Source organism: Labeo rohita, chromosome 9 (assembly GCF_022985175.1).
Source record: "Labeo rohita strain BAU-BD-2019 chromosome 9, IGBB_LRoh.1.0, whole genome shotgun sequence".
Taxonomy (NCBI): domain Eukaryota; kingdom Metazoa; phylum Chordata; class Actinopteri; order Cypriniformes; family Cyprinidae; genus Labeo; species Labeo rohita.
The window spans coordinates 31,312,019-31,330,872 of record NC_066877.1 but is presented as its reverse complement, the minus strand read 5'-3'; the positions used below and the strand labels follow the sequence as shown (position 1 = coordinate 31,330,872).

Genomic DNA, 18,854 nt, shown 5'->3' with positions numbered 1-18,854 from the left:
CTCATTGTCTCTCTGATGCTGCTTCTATTCAACAGGCAAGCCATGTAATCCAGGGAATTAGGCTGAGATGAACTACAAAAAGATGCATTACTGGGACCAGGACTACTAACATCTGGACACAAACTATGCCTTGTGTCTACAAATCCGAAGGTTAAAGGCTACTGTTGTCCAAACAAAAAGTATAATCAAGCTGTATATTACACTTTAGGCACTTTAGTGTATATTAGACTAAAAAAATAATTTAAATAGTAATATATTATAAATATTAAAATATTAATATTACACAGAAAGTTTAAAAGATATTTTGAATGTTACATTGGCAACTAACTGAAAAAAAAACATAAACATAAACATAAACATAAACATATACATATATATATATATATATATATATATATATATATATATATATATATATATATATATACACACACACACACACATATACACATATATATATATATATGACATCAAAAATACCAAAACAACACTGGAACAACTTGCCAAACTCATACACACTAAAACACCATACAATCTCAAAGCCACATATTAACATACATGTGTGTGTAAACACTGCAACGCCTAGAAGTCAGAACACTGACTGAATTAAGGACAGCTGGGCATGTTATATGATGAGACAATAATTTACCAATTACTGTGTTTTTTTTTAGACATGATGGAGAGCGAGAAATTCCTACGCTGATGTTCACAGACCACATCCTACTCATAATATTTGTACATAGACACCTTTCTTTCTCTGACAGCATTTTTCCATCGATTTTTCACCATGTGGGTGACTGTTTTCGCAAACTGAAGAAACATTTTCAAACGTTGTAAATATTCAACGAACCGGACAACACATTTAAAATGCAATTAAGACTTAGATGGCACGACATGCTACTCTTGTTGTCACTGACGGAACATTGGAAAAGTTCTTAAAGTTCTTAAGGTTCGAACAAACAGCAAAACTATTATGAACCCATTAAGCAAAAATAGTATCAATTTTACGGATTTCCATTTAGCTGCTCTACCGTTGGACATTTTAAGCTAAACACACAAAGAAGGCAGAAACTTACTTTACACAAGTACACAAACACTTAACCTTCAGTACTCTAGGGGGCGATAAAGTTCATCTGTGTCATTCAACATGTTGTTAATCAGATAGCTGCAGTAGATATAAACATGTCCACATTAACTAACTTGCACAACAAGAGATTTATAAAGCACTGTACAAACACTTCAACTTTACTAGTTATAACTTGATTGTTTACACAATGGCAAAAATGAAAGCCAAAAATTTGCCAATGCTTATTGAGGGATTGAAAGTTTGCTCACCTTGAAGTGCATTTTGCTATTCTGAAACATTAACATTAACTTAACAAACAGGATTGAATGTTGAGAGTGCATTAAACCAATTAAGAGCACAAAACATCCCAGCAAAGCATGGCTCATACTCACAGATGTTTGTGCTGGTGCTTTCCCTCCAAAATGATGTCACTTCCTGGAGGATGATGTCATTAGGGAAGTGGCTGTTGTTAGTTAAAAGGATTTTAGATGTCTGGCTTTCAACTTTGTTTTGAAAATGTTTTATGTGGTTGCTTCACTTATGACACATGTTTTCATGAGGAATATTGTTTAATTAATCTGCTGCTTCTATTAACTAAATTTGATATACATAAATATAAATATAAGGGGAAATAAGCCATTTATTTTTAAAGACAGATTCTAATATTTAATTAAACCATATAAATAATACATTTGTAATTTTTTAAAATAAATATACAAAAAAAATGTTGTACAATTTTTAACATAAAAATATTACAATAACAAATAATATAATATTTTATCTAATATATTAAAATATATGATGCACACACACACACAAAAAAATAAATAAATAAATAAAAAAATAAAAAAATCTCCACATGATACTATCCTGGTTAGTTGTGTTCACACCAGTAATTTGCAACCATTTATCTCCTCATTAGCGAGCAGTTCCAGCTCGTTTCCAGTAACTTGCACTCTGCACCCATTAAGTTTGTTTTATATCCAGGGATAAATATGCTGTGAGTGAACCAGGGCAATCTGATATCTTATACAACTGGAAAACAGTCCCAGTTCAGGTCCAGAATGGTAGATCATGGATGACTCATGAAGAAATTCAGAAACAAATATGAAAACAGGCATAATTCATTGAACAGTAAAACATCTCTGCAAGCTTTCTGGACACCCGTGCCAGCAAGACAGGCACTGTGGAGCTGCTAGTGTAAAGATGACATCAATCAAGCAATTCGGGCTTACTTTAATGAAATCTTAGCATGACAAAGACATATATTAAGCAGTAAAGTTTTCAAACACATGCCTGCAGAGACAACAGGGCCCTAAACTTCACGTATCAAAACGGCATGTACATTCTTGACGGCTGATGTCTGTCTGTTCGACTCCTGAGTGTGAGATGTGTACGGCAGCACTGTGTAAATCTCTGGTAATGAAACGTTCAGCGTCTGCGGGCCAGCATTCATTCCAAGGTGATCCTCTTACCATTGCTAACAGCTCCTTCTAGTGGTCAAAATCTCAGAGGTGAGCTAAATCCAGCAGCAGGACCCACATAGACACTCAGGCTTGTACAGCTGGGTAAAACAAGAAACAGCATGTATGAATAAGCACAGAACAATCACAAGAAATGAAAAATCGTGTGCAGTTCTTTAAACTTGCTATCACACATATGACAAAGCAATTTTTATGCAAAACACAGCAACTCATTGATGAACTTTACATATGGGACATGTGCAAATGCCATTTTGGAGCACTCTATAAGGCAAATCAAAGACGTGTAAACAGCAGAGGGCCACTTGGACACTGAGTGAACGGCATGATTAAACAATCGTGTCTGTTAAATCTCATCCAAATTGCGGTTTCAGCAGTTCAGAGTTCAGAACAGGTGGGTGTAGATTGCCTATTCTTAAACTACCACCAAGACCACTGTAATTAAAGCTCAAACGAGACTTGGCAACGCGTGGAAAGCCTCTCTGCATGAGAGAAAAGAGATTTTAAGCATTTACCACAGTATCCACCACACACCTCAGCTGGTTTTAATTGTGCACTGCACTGATACGGACTTCACGGATGCCGTCAGCGGCTATTGCTGCTTAGACGTTTCTATAGGAGTTTTGTAACAAGGTTCGAGCTGTATCACCACCAGTTTAACTATTTAGAAAGAAGTCAGATGGGTAAAATCGCTACGGATGACTGACACCCTTATGAGAAGAAACCTGGCTTATAAATTGATTTGTGGTCATGTTAATAAAGATTACATGACATCAGCAGCTTCTCTTGTTTAATGACACTTTCAAAGCTATTGTTTTATAGCAGTTTGCTGAAAATGTGTGTCCTACATGCTCACTATTTTGAATTAAAATGCTTGAAAGGGAATGCGGTGGAGATGGAGTGACGGCTTAATCATTATTTTGAACAAGTCAATTTGATTATCCATGTTTTCTATTAGTGCTACCGGTAGGCTGTATCAACAGCACACGTTGTACTTGACACTAATGTGAACGCTTTATGGATAAGCAGTAGATTTCAAAACAACTTTAATTCGTAGAAGACAAACTTGGGAATATTATATCAAAGTTTAAGACACGCAGAACAAAACAAGACAGAGTTACAGACGTTAAAGCGAAACACTCCCCATTCTCCCCTACTCATACATGTTCTCCGCACGCACTAATATACGGGTGGTGCCTATCAGCAGAGCGATTCTAATCGTGCTCTTTTGTGTGTATTCTCTATGTTTATGCGAGCAAGCGTCTTTATCATGTCACATCAATGTTGCCATTTGACGCGCTTCGTCTTGAATCTGCTGGAAAGCCGCTGAGCTTCGTGCACGAATCTGACGCTATACCGGCCACAAAGTGCACGGAAGATCTCAGAGGAGCATATCTTCGATTTTGCATGGATTTGTGTTTTGCTCTGCGCTCTTGGCATCACTGCGTAAAAGACTGATCCTATTGCCGAGGGGGGAAAAAAGGCGCTGGCGCTGCGCCACGATCTGGCAAGTGCGCCTCCCTTCACCGCTGTTTGGCTTATTCATAGTTAGGGGTTTGGGTTTGGCTGTTTTTAAAAAGGCAAGCACTGCTGTGAAGTTGATCAGTCTGCTCAGAAAACTTCCAGAGGGGAAAGTGTTTTGGAATCGGAAAGTCCAGAATTTCAGTGCGCAACCAATTGTGCACAAACTGGACTATTGGAGAATACCCAAGTGAATCATTTTTTTTAAATATGTATGTATTTATATAAAAATCCACCGGATTCTTCATCATCAAATATTTTTCATCAAAGACTGTTTTTATTTTCTCATTTTTAAGACACCCCAACCTGTGCTTTCACTTTGCATGCGGAGTTTTCACTCGAATCTGAGCCAAACGTTCACCCGCTCTTATATCTAGTTCTTGCTTTTTTTATTATTATAATTATTATTTAAATCGGACCTCATTCACTTTGAAACGAAGTATGGCTCTTCTTGTGCTGGGTACATTTCTCACGGCGTTGTCCATCAGCGGAGGCTCTTACGTTCCGTGCGAGCCGTGCGATCAGAAGGCGCTCTCCATGTGTCCTCCGGTCCCGGTGGGCTGTCAGCTGGTGAAGGAGCCCGGCTGCGGCTGCTGCTTGACTTGCGCTCTGGCGGAGGGACAGGCGTGCGGGGTGTACACCGGTACATGCACGCACGGGCTGCGCTGCCTGCCGCGCAACGGCGAGGAGAAGCCGCTTCACGCCCTGCTGCACGGCAGGGGAGTGTGTACGAACGAGAAGGGATACAAACCACCGCACCCACCCATTGGTAAGTTGACTGGAAAGCAGTGCGCCTTTGTTGCACGGAAGCATTGTTGCGTTGAGATCGTGTATCTGGTGGGAACTTTGTGGCTTGCGCTGATCCAGTTTTATGGCGTGCGCATGTTTCTGCATGAGCTTTTCTGTGTTGTGGCCGGGCTGTGCTGCTCAGTGCTGTTTTCCATCATATTCCAGCGCTTTAGATTATTAAGATTAGCGAGGTCTGTTTATGTTTCATCCAAAGCCAATTATTAACAAACGGTTTCCATCTTCACGCTGCAAAAGCACTTACAAAAAAGTACCGTGGTGGTACCGCGCTTTCTGGAAATGTACCATGGCATTTTTGGACGCACCTCAGAGTATGATGTAAATAGCATTCCGGTACCATTGTAATCATCATCAACATATACGTTAATATATGAGCGTTTCAAAAACAGTATAGAATGTTTGCATTTTATTCAAAACCAATTGGCGTTTTTTTGGCAAGGTGTCATTGGGACTACCATTGTATTTTGGACATATACCGTGGCACTACCATGTTTTTTGCCATTTACCATAGTAGTATCATAGTATTGTTTTGGAACTCCCTGGAGTGCCATATAAATACCATGGTTGGATGCCCATATAATGTCATCTCTGTGCCAAGTCACTGCCACTGTACTTTTTGGAGGGATATATCAATATACCATGGTATTGCCATCTGATACCATCACTGTACCATTTTTGTACTGAAGCTGCATCATATAATTATAAGTATCATATAATGCATTTATATAGAAACTATATGCAGTGAAAACTGTGAATAAAAATATTAACCTATAGGCTCTAAAAAGGCTGCTCTGATTGGCTGCATTTCATTGGCACAGAAGCAAAGCACTATCAGACTCAGCATCAGAACTGCATAATTTAGTATGCTCCTCAGAACTGAGTAAAAATGCCTCGAGATGCATAACTCCATACAGTCTTGCTTTGTGTTTAGTTATGGTTTGATTTGGCAGTGGCATTTGTTTAGTGCTCTTTTGACATTAGTGACTCCTCCATTGTTATGATCACACCTCTCATCATTGTACGGTGTACCCACGCCTCGTGATATTCTTGATTGAGATTCTAGGTTGCTCTGAATTTAGGTCTAAGTCTGTGGGTGGTGTTGAGGGTCGGATTACCGTTCAAAGATTAAATCCAAGGGGAGGAGGGTAGCCGCGGTGTCTCTACAAGCCAACCTATGTGCAAAAATCACACGTTTATGAAGAGTAATGGTGCACAGCACGCATATTTGTTTACGTTACGCATTTGCCAGATGCTTTTACTTAGTGCACTCAACTGTTGCTGTCCCCGGGAATCGAACCCCCAACCTTGGTGTTGTTAGTGCAGTGCTCTACAGGTTGAGCTACATGAACAAAAACAATATGTAGGGTTACAGTACTATATCTTTTAGAATAATTATTTTTAAAACAGATGAGGGTTGAGTTCAGACGTGGGCTTTCACCACGACCGCTTGTACACAAATACAACCCCCTCACACACAGGTGCACATCAGAAACCTGTTTGTCTCTATCTGAAGTCCTCTGATGAGTGCGGTTGCTGGTTTACCCCTTCTGTGATTGCAGTGGGCACACAGTTGAGCCCTTGTGATTCAGCAGAATGTCTGTGGAGCCGATCTATCAAGAGCTGTTCGTCAAGCATGGGGATGAATTTAGAGGGACGCTTCTAGCCTCCCGTGGTATTCGGTTTCAGCCTGGTTTTACTAGCTGGGCAGGACAGACCGAGAGAGAGAGGGGGAAAGAGGGAGAGAGGTCAAGCGTCCTTGCCCGCATTAGGATTCAGAGCCTTTTGGCCCTGTGTCTTCCCAGATCCATTTTTATTCCCCCAGCACGCCTTCGTTTCACAGTTGTGCAAACATAAAATTGAAACACAAGTTTAAAATGGAATCATGCCTCACTCATGTGAATAGTGTCATACCTTCATGGTCTTGAATGCTGGCGCTCACGGTTTAAAGATTCAGCGTTTAGAGCCAAGTACAATAGGCGACGCCAGATTGTCATTTAGCTCCAGGATTGGCAAATATTGCAAATTTGCCAACGATCACAAGGGAGACTTTCTGTTCGGACATGCCATGTGGAACTTGGATGCAGTTGCCAACAGATATGACTACAGGCATCTTGCCTGAAAGAAATGTACCGCAGGTCCGAATCTAAAAGCGTGCGATTAAACAAACGTAAAGAAATGGGCCAAAAGGCTGTTGTATTCAGTTACTTCGATATGGCTGATTTATGCGTTTTATTTACCCACTCGAGACGTAGCCATAACTAAACGACAATTACAAGGGAATGGAACGCAGTTGTTCTTCTATTGGCTGTCTGTCATCTCATTTTTATATTGCGCCACAGGCCAAACTCAAAGAAACATATACTTGCTTGCAACATCAGACTGACACTGAAAGATATACAGCTCACTTCACTGAATAGATCTCTTGCATCTCTTTTTGAAAGCGATGCCCAGCTCTGTATAATATACATAGGTTGTTTTTTTTTGTTTTTGTTTTTTAACCATAATCCCAAGCTTGTGCTCGTATATCAAGTGCCCAGTCATCCTTTGCAGAGGTATGCAAGCAGGGAACCTATTTGGCACGCCTGAATGACTTCTTCCAGTAAAGTTTAACAGCAATCTGTCCAGCATGTATTTGTCATTGGCACCTGGAAAGCTAGTGAGTAACAGCTGTGAAGAAAATCAGCTCGCACAGTAGTCTCGTCTCTGTCAGAGACGTGATTCCCGGGCAGCGACATCCTCACGCTGGGCCCTGGCTAAATAGGAACACATGTCAGGCTGACCAAAACAGCGAATGCACAAAAACAATCTATGGGTTTACCGCTCGTGTTTAGAAAATTAAACATACAAAATGCAAGCAGACAGCAGGGCTGTAACCATGTGGTTGAGCAGAAGACGCCGACCTGTTGAAACCTCCTGTCATGTGCTTCGGGGCGGTGGAGGGGGAGCTGCAGTGTCACGTTTCTTCAGGGAAGGAGAACAAAAGGTGCCTAATTTCTTGCCTGCAGCACAGGTTCAGATGTGGTTCCAAAGCGCTGCCTCAAATTTTGTGCCCTGCAGGATTCTCGGGAGGATAGATAAGATGCAGCACAAGACAAAATCGTTAGCTCTGTTACAGTTCTTACATTTAGTCGTAGAGGATCGTGGGAAAGGCGGTGTGGTGGCATTATTTGGCCTGCTTAGGATAGCTGATTCATTCAAAAGCTCCTTCTCTGAGAAACACACTTGGTGTGTGCATAACAAGTCTACTTCCTTTGTACTAAAAGTGGGCGAAATGACCAAACGAGTAACTTTATATCACGCTAACACTGTAAACTCAATTATAACTTGGGATAATCTAGTGAATTAAGTGCGAGTAAAAGATACTTTTGATCTCATTCGACTATTTTCTCTTCATATTTGTGTAACTTGATAGTCGCAAACATAATAAATCAAAAGTCTCACATCATATAGCACTCAAAATATGTACTATTACTTACTAGACATACAAAACAAGTAGTTATGACTCTAAATTCAAAAGTCAAAAATGGTTTGAGTATTAAATCATCATGCCGTAATATATGTTTTTGGATAATCGAATCGAATCGAAAAAGTTGTTTGTAACTGATAGACGCAAACAAATGAGTATTCATAATAAATCATACTGTAAGTGTTGAACACTCAAAATACATACTATTATTTACTAGACATACAAAAACAGCAGTTACGAGCTAAATTCTGAGCCGGAACGAAGCCTAAACTCAACTAAACAAGCTGAATTGTCTTTACATTACACTCCTTTATGCAAAAAACGTTTTCAGATTGTTTAGGGACACGTCTCACTTTGTATTTTCACATTACTGCTTGTTTTTTCTCCCTTTCATGTGTAAATAATGTAAAGCAGTCCTGCCCGCTGATAGCCATGCAAATCTTTCCACCATGGTTTAACTCATATAGCAAAATCTCTGACACAGTTTTACCGTCACATCACTCAGCCGTACTTCCTACAGTTTAAAACCTTAAAAGATTCACCTTCAATCTTCAATATACGCTCCTATCCTTCATTTTTGACATTCCTAATAATGTTTCACATCCAAATAAGGTTTTTTTCTTGCTTTAAGCTACACTTTCATTTTATAAATAATTACATACCACCTAGAAATGATTATATATAATCTTAACAGTAATTATAAAGATTGATGTGGTTTGGATCGCGAAAGTTTGCTTGGAAAAAAAAAAATATATATATATATATATGATGTTGTTTAAAAGTTTAGTTTAGAGGTTTAGAAGAGGAAAGATTGTAGCTAGATACTCTTGGTGGAAAGATGCCTTGAGCTTGCAGACAGTATCGCTCTCTCTTGCCATTGTCTCAGCTAATTGAAATCAGCGACTAGGAGTGATCCACTGATGTCCTGAAGAGCACCTCCTGAGTTCATGTTTCGGAGTGTTGATGACATGAGACACGGTCAGGCGATGCAGAGGTGCGCATATGTGCTTTCAGCCTGAAGGGCATCGACAGGTGTCATCACTTTGCATTGTCCTGAATTACAGGGGACTTGTTTGAATAGTAAGTTATATGATGGCTTTCTTGGTTGTAACCGATTGGAAACTTTTATCCCAAATCAGCCTTTAATGTCGCTTTGTAGTTTGCAATTACCCCGGTTTTAACTAGCGTTAGTGCACGGTTGCATCCGTGGTGTTTTCTCTAGTTTGTAGCATGTTTCTCTGCCACAGCGGCCCAAACATGTTGTGGACACGGTCCAGGCTTTAAATATTTAGCAGTGGAATCTTGCCAGGGATGCCATGGTCGGTCTGTGACAATGAATGCAAGACAAAGCAGAACGGCCTGCCTCAAGAACGACTTTCAAAGGCGAGCTAGTCTGAATATTTAACAATAGCGAGACCTCATTCTAACCGTGCATGCTAATAAGACACTAAAACACGTTTTTTTGAGAGCCGTAAGGATTGTTTGGCGGCACGTTCGCAAAAAAAAAAAAAAGAATCGGACGAGGTGATAACGCCACTCTCAAAAAGAGATCTGCTTTCATTATTAGCCCCCAAGCTGTAAGAAAGCGTGGATATTCATGAAGTATAATTGCCCAGTGCATGTGTAAATTATTAAACAGAGCCCTATCAGATGCATCTCCTTTGGCCAAGCTCGGGTCCCTTTATCTTAATGAAAAGTTTTGCAAGACCAAGAGGAGAGACACCAATACCTCTTCTGCATTCTTTCCAAAGCTCATTTGAATAGACAGGCTACACGTGATACGTCTGGTTTGGCCGGGCTCCAGGATCTTGGCTGTGTGTCAGATGTTAAACACAGACCCGCTAAACCTTTACAAGCTGGGGACCACGAGCATGGAAAAAGTGATTTTGGTCCTCACTCCGCAAAGCCTACAACAGAAAAGACGAATTTAGTGGTTTGTAAACTCTAGGCATTGTTGATTTCACAAGCGTGGTGCATTTGTGCCACGCACAAGGAGGAAAAATCACGAAATAAACCTTAAGGAACTGTGCCAACCCCATCATCCTGTGCCCTCCCATTTAACATCTACATTTCCAAGCCATGTAAATCTCGCTCTAGGCAAACGACATATCCATGAGGAGATCTCAGACTCGGTGGCTTCAGGAGCCCAAACCTGTGGGGAAATCTGTACAGAAATTTCAGTCTGCCAAGTCATGGGTTGCGGGATTGATTTCAAAGAGACAGCACCATGCTCTGATTGTAACCCCAGAAGCCAGGAAACCAATTCCTGTAATGACCAGGCACCCGCCCCATGCGTCTCCAGGTCAGACAGACTCTTTCACCACCGGGCCGCTCCAGAACACCCTGCCCCAGTCCACAGCAATGTGAAGCACTGGCGCTCAGGGGGACTGTGAGGGCAGTTATCTCAGTCATTTCTGCTGGCTGCCTCAGCTGTCTGATAATGCCCTCTTGGCTGTATGCACAAAAATATTTGGCAACCCAACAGCATCGATGTTCAGGGCTGACTCCGTATGTCCATTTCCAATCTGTCTGATTCTCAAATGAAGCCAAAGAGGCAATAGCAACAATAACATACTACCTATCTAATATCAGTCTGTTTATTATAATAACTTTATGTTGTGCCGTTCCATTACCCAAGTATTTACGGATTAAATACTTTCCAAATGCATGAACAATTTGCCAAGCTATATAGTTTATTTGCATAATAAATAGCATGAACTGTTTATAGCATGAAATTTATTTTATTTTATTATTTTTTATATGTCTATATGTTTATTTTAGCTTTAGTTATTTTAGTATGTCAAGTGAAAATGAGAAAAGTTTCCTTGGCAACTAGCTTAAATAAAATAAGTTAACTTTCTTTCTGTTAAATTTTATTTTATTTCAAGTAACAGTAGTGTTTATGGTTTTAGTGTTGCTATGCATATAGAAAGTGCAAAAACAAATTTGCATTTGTCAGTGTTTCACAATTATGTCCCAATTTAGATTTGGGATATAAATGGATTTAATGCATAATAAATTTCATGCTAGCATTAGGTCTGAAAGAAAATAATACTATATTTAAACATTTTTTTAATGCAATAAACCACAGTTATAAGCAAAAAAACTAAAGCAATACCTCCTATTAAAAATGACATTTTATATTGCAAATTTGATAAATAATTTATCAGATGGTTTTTGATGGTTTGGATGGCTAAATGTCAATGAAATTATATATCCTGACTTTGTATGCTTAGTGTTAATGATCTGTTAATCTCCTCTGGATGTACTATGTTTGGCTTCTCTGTGCATGGTTCAAGTGTTCAGTTTTATAAAGCTCGGCTTTGTCCAACAGTATTTGACTTCGGTGGAAAGACAGTTTATAAGTGGAGGCATGAATCCTGTGGAGTTTTACTATCAAACTATGTCCTTGAATTACTTGTTCTGCAATATCTCTACCCACCTAGCCTTGTTCTTCCTGCAGAAGAACATTGTGGTTGTCACGGTGTTATGGTTACGGTGACTTCAAAGTTCTTCAAGTACAGCTCTGAGCTGTTAAAGGTCCTTTGAAAAGTGCTTCTGTTCGCACTCCCAAATCTTGTAGTCATGCACGTTCACTACAATGAAATCGAAAGGAAATATTTAGCATGGCCTGCATGTTCATGTTTAGGTCATACACCTAAATGCATTTTTGAAAAATCCCACCAAATAGATGTGAAATTGGAATTACAACCTAAGTGGATGTTTAGCCAGGCATAAGCAACCTGGGATAGGTTGGGTAGGGGGTGGTCATCAGCTGTTGATCCTGCCACCACCCTTTGTAAACAAATGCATAGGAAACATTTGGTGGAAAAACAGTTGCTTTCATGTTTACGCTCTGGAAACTCATTAGCAACTAGCTAGGATGTGTAAATATCTTAAAGCCTTTGGAGAGGTTTTTATAAGAGATTTCTCAGGTTTTTATTAGTCAAATTTAACTCAGCCTATTTGAATTGTTGAAGTCATATGTAGGACGTTGAGATCCTTACTGGTGTTTGCTAAGGCAAATTACTATTGCTCTATTGTGCTAATGCCTGGCGGTGCAACTGCAAAACCTAAAATACACCCTGATCAACCAGTCGTCATCTAACAATCGGCTTCACTCCATTATGCACTACTTTGTTTGTTGCTAGGATGACAAAAAGTTTTAATTGTTATACTTTTAGGCTGGTCTGGCTGAGCCAAATCGATCAAATTCATGCATGGTTGGTATAGTTTGAATACCATTTATGATACCTCAAATTGTAGGGCTTAATGAGGTTTTTGCCTGGTGGGCCATAACCAAGTAACAAATCTCATATATTAACTTTAAATAACCCAAGAAATCATTTAAAATTCAAAAACCATATCAACACCCTGGCAGCCACTTTAACATCATGCTGATGATTTTGCACTGGCACTCACATTTCCATGCAGTAAAAGCCTAGTTAACGCTTATCATTTGATTCTTTTTGTCTTAGATCGCGAATCAATAGAGCATGATAATACAGTGAAGCCAGACACGACTGAAGACCAGATTCCTAAAATTCCCCTTTACCCCAAACCAGACGTAATCAACAGCAGGAAGCATGCTGCCGTGCGCAAGGACAAGAAGAAACAACAGGAGAAGCATCGGTCACTGGGGTCCATGGACTACTCCCCCCTTCCCATCGACAAGCATGAGCCTGAATTTGTAAGTTGTGTGACGCAGCAGCTGCAGTAAAATGATAGCTAGCCGTTAAATGCTGAGGTGATGATGAAACTCACCATGTGTTTGTCTGACACAGGGTCCATGCAGAAGGAAGCTGGATGGAATCATCCAAAGTATGAAAGACACCTCCCGCGTCATGGCTCTTTCCCTCTACCTGCCTAACTGTGACAGGAAAGGCTTCTTCAAACGCAAGCAGGTAAGACTTCTGTTACTTTTATATTGACATTTAATGTGATCAGTTTTTCATCATTAATTAACAGTCAGCTGATTTGAACTCACCAAAATAGTTCCAAACAGAACGGTTGCGCAACACACAGTGTTTTTTTTTTTTTTTTTTTTGGTGAATGAATCAGCATTTCTGAATGCTGAATGACAGTAACTCACTCACTCTGAATGAATTAGTATTTTTGAACAAATTGGTTCAGTCAATGATTTGAATGACTCAATTAAAAAGACCATCGCTGTCGCCTCCTACTGGTGTATCCATGTAATATGCAGATAGAGTCACTGAAAAATCCCACCACTAATACATACATTGTCAGCCTGTCTGGAACAAACAAGCAAAGCTTCTCAGCCAAATTTGGCCAAAAGAACTAACTTTTATGTATAAATATTAATAAACATTTGTTAATGCCAATTTTTAGATAGTCCAGAGAACAAATCAAAGGTGTATGTCACAATGTATCTCATTAGTTTCATTTATTGTTTAATTTAATTGGGGCTTCATGAACTCAAACCAAATTATTGGATTATTTAACAAATTTGTAAAATATACGTACATGTGACCAAAAAACAGCTGAATTCTATATTTATGCACTGACTTACAATGTTGCTTTGCAACTTTCAACACTAGTCGTCTATTTGCTGCCAAACATGAATTCAAGTGTAACTCATTAGTTGTAATAATGAAAGGGTGTTCGAAGATAAGTCATTTAGCACATCTCTTTACATTGTTCAAAATTAAATCACTTCCATTATAATCAGCACAGTCATCTACACAGGAATTGCTCACCCTTTTCAAATTACATCACACAACAAATATTTTTTGAAAGCATACCATCCGGTCCTAGTTGAAGCATTCCTGTTGAGTCATGCTTGCAGTTTTCTGACCCTTGGTCCCTTGTCCACCCTGCAGTGCAAGCCCTCCCGTGGCCGGAAACGAGGCATCTGCTGGTGCGTGGACAAATATGGCGTGCAGCTGCCCGGCACCGACTACAGCGGCGGTAACATCCAGTGCAAAGATATGGAGAACAGCAACAACAATGAGTGAGAATCAACCCACCCTGATCACCAGACCTAGGGCCCACCTCCTTGTCCTGTCCCACCAGTCTACCCGCCAGTCACTTTGAGATTTTGATGCAAAACGACAAAGAAACACAACAGCTATTACAAATACAAACAATCAGACTAAAACGAAAATGTTAAAGTGAGATAATCCACAGGAATCGTTTTGACTGAGCACTCATCTCTATCTCACTGGACTCAGCCAATCAGAGGAGCCCCTGCTAGAGCCGAGTTCCGACAACAACAATAAAAAAAAAAATGCTAAAAAATATATACATACAATTATATATTTTTATAGAAGCTGGGGTTTGAGCACCATACTGTTTTGTTTAAAGTTAACATAAAACAAAAAACTACAAAAAAAAAAAAAAAAAAGAATATATGGCATGTTGAATATTAACAGGGCTATCTTGGTCTTTTACATCTTTTGCTGTCAAGGTATCAAAGGAGATAGCAGGAACTTTTACTATTTGGAAAAAAAGGTGTTGTTTTCCAAAAGAAAAGAAAGAAAGGAAAACACATGGTAGAGATCTGCTGATACAGTCATCTCTATCTGGCTTTTGTTTTGTTTTTTTGGTCCTGTCAGAGCACTTATTCATTGGGGAACCTGCTTGGAAATGTGTAACTTCACCAAGTTCAGTGTATGCGTGTGTGTACGAGCGTGCGTTTGCGTGCGCACGCGCACGAGCAATGAAATACGGCGATAGCTTTGAAAAAAAGAATGTTTTTTTTGTCTTTGTGGCATATCCCTCCCAGAACATAGTGAAAACCAGGATCCCATTAGACAAATCTGTTTCAGTGGCTCTAGACTTTGTAGCTTACCTAACATGCCAACCGTGCCTACGTAAACAGACGCTGCCACGCAGAGTTACACGGGGTCCCGAACGAAAAAACAAAAAAAGTCCACACAGAATCAATCGGTGTCCACGCCTAGAAAAGAAAAGGCCACTCTGGAATCGTTTCGTATCAGATATTGTGGCATCTGGGCCGAGTTAAAATCGAGACAGATGCTGTAACCCTTAAACGCTCCCAGCATTTGCGTTTGAACTTTGACGGACGTTCACCGTGCAGAGCGGTAGTTTCTTTCTGTCTGTAATGTGTTGTTTTGCTTTTCTGAATAACTTTTGTTATGTGCCGTTTCCTTTGACTTCATGGAGGTAATGACAGTCCACTTATGAGCCATGTTCCTCGACCATGTGGTTTCACCGAAATAGGTGCAACCTTGGTATGTTACCTTTAACTCTAGATTATTGAATGTGTTTTACGTTTCTTTTTTTGCTTTGTTATCCTTAACAAACAACCACAACCATCAGGTGCTCAGCAGAGGAGTGTTAGCATTGTCAATTTGCATATTTCCATCTGACCTGTCAGAATGACAACTTGCTCATTTGAATGCAGGTCGGACCACTTTCGAAGCTCCGCCCACTTTGACTGTTCACCAGTAGGTAAATGTTCTTTTGGTCAGCACGATGACACATTTCATTTGTATTCCTGTATTTCATCTGTGTTATTAAGCAAGGTGGAAACAGAAGGTGTGTTTCACTACAGCGTCGTTCGGTGTGAGTTTCTGTGTGCGAGTCTCAGTGCCTTCCTACATGCAAATACATTTGAATGGTGACGTGAATGTTACACAATAGCCAAGGGGAACGAAACGACCTTTTTATATTGACGAAGGACCTCAGTTGCGTTCAAATACGGCATCAGATTAGATATTAAATCCGTTACACTACATTGTATGTCAAGCAGCTATCAGAAATCGCTCCCTGCGCCGAGGCTAAGATAGGGAGAGACCGTAGTCCAGCTAGCGCTAGCTCATTTACTGTTATTTCTCCTACGAATAAGCTGACGATCGATTTGACAGAGACTGCAAATGTGTGTAATTGCTGACGAGAGTATTTTCAATCAAGCTATACATCACACAGGGATACTCACCGGTCGGCTCTTGAAGAGTGAGCGAAGCCATTTCCCTGCCACAATGGGTCCGTTCGGATCTTATTTCAGGGCCCGAATGATCATAGATTTGCTGCTGGGAGGGGGCTGTAAAATAGTCGCTAACACGGTACCCCATAGGGCTGCATGTCTCCAGATCTCTATCACGCAAGTACCCATTAGAACCAGGCCCGGACGGAATCCACTACGTTCTAATCGGTAGCCGAAAGCACAGTAAAGTTTGCCAGCGTAGGAATTTGTGAATGCCGGACGTTCCGATTCTGCGGAATTCCACGCACGAAGATTCCGTGCGGGCCTGGCTGTGATTCGGAATAACCACGGGTCCGCAGAATGTAACCGTTGCATGTCAAAAAAGAATCGCGAATGACAATTGGCCTTCGAATGGTAGGTGGCACGAAAGAGAAAGAGTGAGTTCAGGGTGTGCGGGTTAACCAGACTTTTGCAGGTGTCTTGAGTACGTCGTGGAGGCCTAGTGGCCTCCGTTATTGCACAATTAGCCTCGTAGGTGTCGGTCACCACAGGGCGAAATCAGTAATCAGCATTATCCAGGTCCTGATCCATGCCGAAAGCCCCCTCCCCCATTTAAGAAAGCAGCTTGCACTTAATTCCTTACCTTGCCACGCGTTTAGTGCCGTCTCAAAGTGAATCTCAGTTCAGGTATAGGAGCAGGAGCAGGCCTCGGACAGATACCCTGCCTGAGTACCTTTGACAGGGGCTTCACAGCCCAAGCCTGAGACCCGCATCATCATTCAGTGGGTTTACCAGTAACACAACTCTACCAATCACAGTCTATTCTACATCTACTCTTATAGACTTTGCGTCTCAGTGATATCCGGGGAAGAAGGAGAGCGGGTGAGAGCCTCAAGCGGTGATCTTGTGCTGGGCCTCCTTTCACAACACACAACACACAACGCATACTGCAAAAATCAATTTCTTAATCAGTATTTGTGTCTTGTTTTCCAGTCAAGTCATTTGAAAGACTATTTTTAGATTAATTTTTAAGACGTTTAGGGACATGTTTGCCCATAGGGTGAGGAAAAACCAGCTTTGACTTACTTTCTTCTGTAGAGCAACAGAGGAGAAGGTTAGTAAAATGTCCAAGCTGCTCACTTCTATAGGCTCCAAAAGGTGCACAATAAAGTCTGAAATGATGAAACGCATTCAAAGCTGTAGGAGAACTTTGTGTAAGGAACGTAATTCAATTTAAGTTATTAATTCAAAACCTTGCCTTGAAAATCTCGCTTGACAGCCGTGGTCACCATTCACTTTCATTGTATGGAAAAGCGCAGCTTGGATAACCCACTCTAAACTGGTGTTCCATGGAAGAAAGAACGTCAGTGAATGCTAGGATTTTCCTAGAGGTTTTGACAAATTCTCTGAAAACGAGTGTTACGATCTTTTGCTTCTGAAGTTGATTGATTTCCTTTTAAGAATGTCTAGATATTTGTACTGAAAAACCAGACAAAAATGCTAATTTTTGCAGTGCTTCACACTTCACAGTAGAATTTGTAGACGGACAGTCTCGGAATCTGATAAGCAGGCATGCAACGTTTTTCTGAAAACCCTGAATGTTATAAGACGATGCACTATGGCTGAAAACCATTTACCTTGTTACCCCAGGTCGTAGAATCCATCTGGGTGTCATTGTAAGAATGGGAAAGAAATGTCATTAATGTGATTTTGATCCGTTCTGATTTGTAATTAGAGGTAACAGACTATCGATTGCCAGGACGCAGCATGTTGCTTTTGTGCTTATCTGCTTTCATCAGATTCCGAATCTTATACTTGGGTAGACAGCAGCGTTCATAACTCACACTACAGTAGAAATGACAGGTTTTCTTTCTTTCTCTGAATGCATAACAGTTTTTTTTTTTCTTGATTGCTTTTCTTTTTTTGTGGATGAGAAAAGACTTGATGATTGACCACCTAAATGTGGCTTAAACTGGCATGTGAAAAAGACCCATTAGTGGCTGGAGGACTCTAAAAATGTTCAGCATTTGGAACTCTTATTAAAAACCAATAAAATGGAAAAAAAATCTCAAATTATTAAGAAAGTGAATATCACTGTGTAATATTTATTCAACTTGTAATTTATGTACTCTTTTAACCTTTGTCTTTTTTTTGTTATGACAAAGCATTTATTTAAATAAAGTTATGTATTCATTTAAGCTTGTGCAATAAATTTATTTGTACATGACAGGAATTTGAGCTTGTTTATGAGAACAATTTAAATAAAGATTTATCACTAGCCATGGCAGTAACCACAGGACAGTTTCCCAGATGTCACACCATTATCACACACTGCATGCAAATATAAAGACAACAGATGCTGTCAATTCAATGACCCAATAGGCAGACTATCTTGATATGATCATAACAATTCCCAAGTATATACACTGCTGATATATCCACCAGATTTGCATACGTTAGAGGAATGTTCCGGGTAACAACTTCAACAATAACTTCAACGTGATTTTTTTAATAAAAAGCAACAGTAAAGCACTTACAATGGACATACACACTTCAAAGCTACATTTAATGTATAACAAATGTAGTCATATCTCAAAAAGT

At 40.0% G+C, this 18,854-nt stretch overlaps 1 protein-coding gene across 2 annotated transcripts; it reads left to right on the top strand.

Moving 5' to 3' along the window:
• Window positions 1-3,760: 3,760 nt before the first annotated feature.
• Window positions 3,761-18,451, top strand: igfbp5b (insulin-like growth factor binding protein 5b). Of its 2 annotated transcripts, none has more exons than XM_051119051.1 (4): window positions 3,761-4,837; window positions 12,907-13,031; window positions 13,126-13,245; window positions 14,185-18,451. In XM_051119051.1, the coding sequence occupies exons 1-4, from the start codon at window positions 4,510-4,512 to the stop codon at window positions 14,317-14,319; spliced, it is 708 nt and encodes a 235-aa protein (XP_050975008.1). In that variant the 5' UTR covers window positions 3,761-4,509; the 3' UTR covers window positions 14,320-18,451. The 2 variants fall into 2 exon arrangements, with proteins under 2 accessions (XP_050975008.1, XP_050975007.1); XM_051119050.1 differs by having other exon boundaries at window positions 3,766-4,837; window positions 12,820-13,031.
• The last annotated feature ends 403 nt before the right edge of the window (window positions 18,452-18,854 follow it).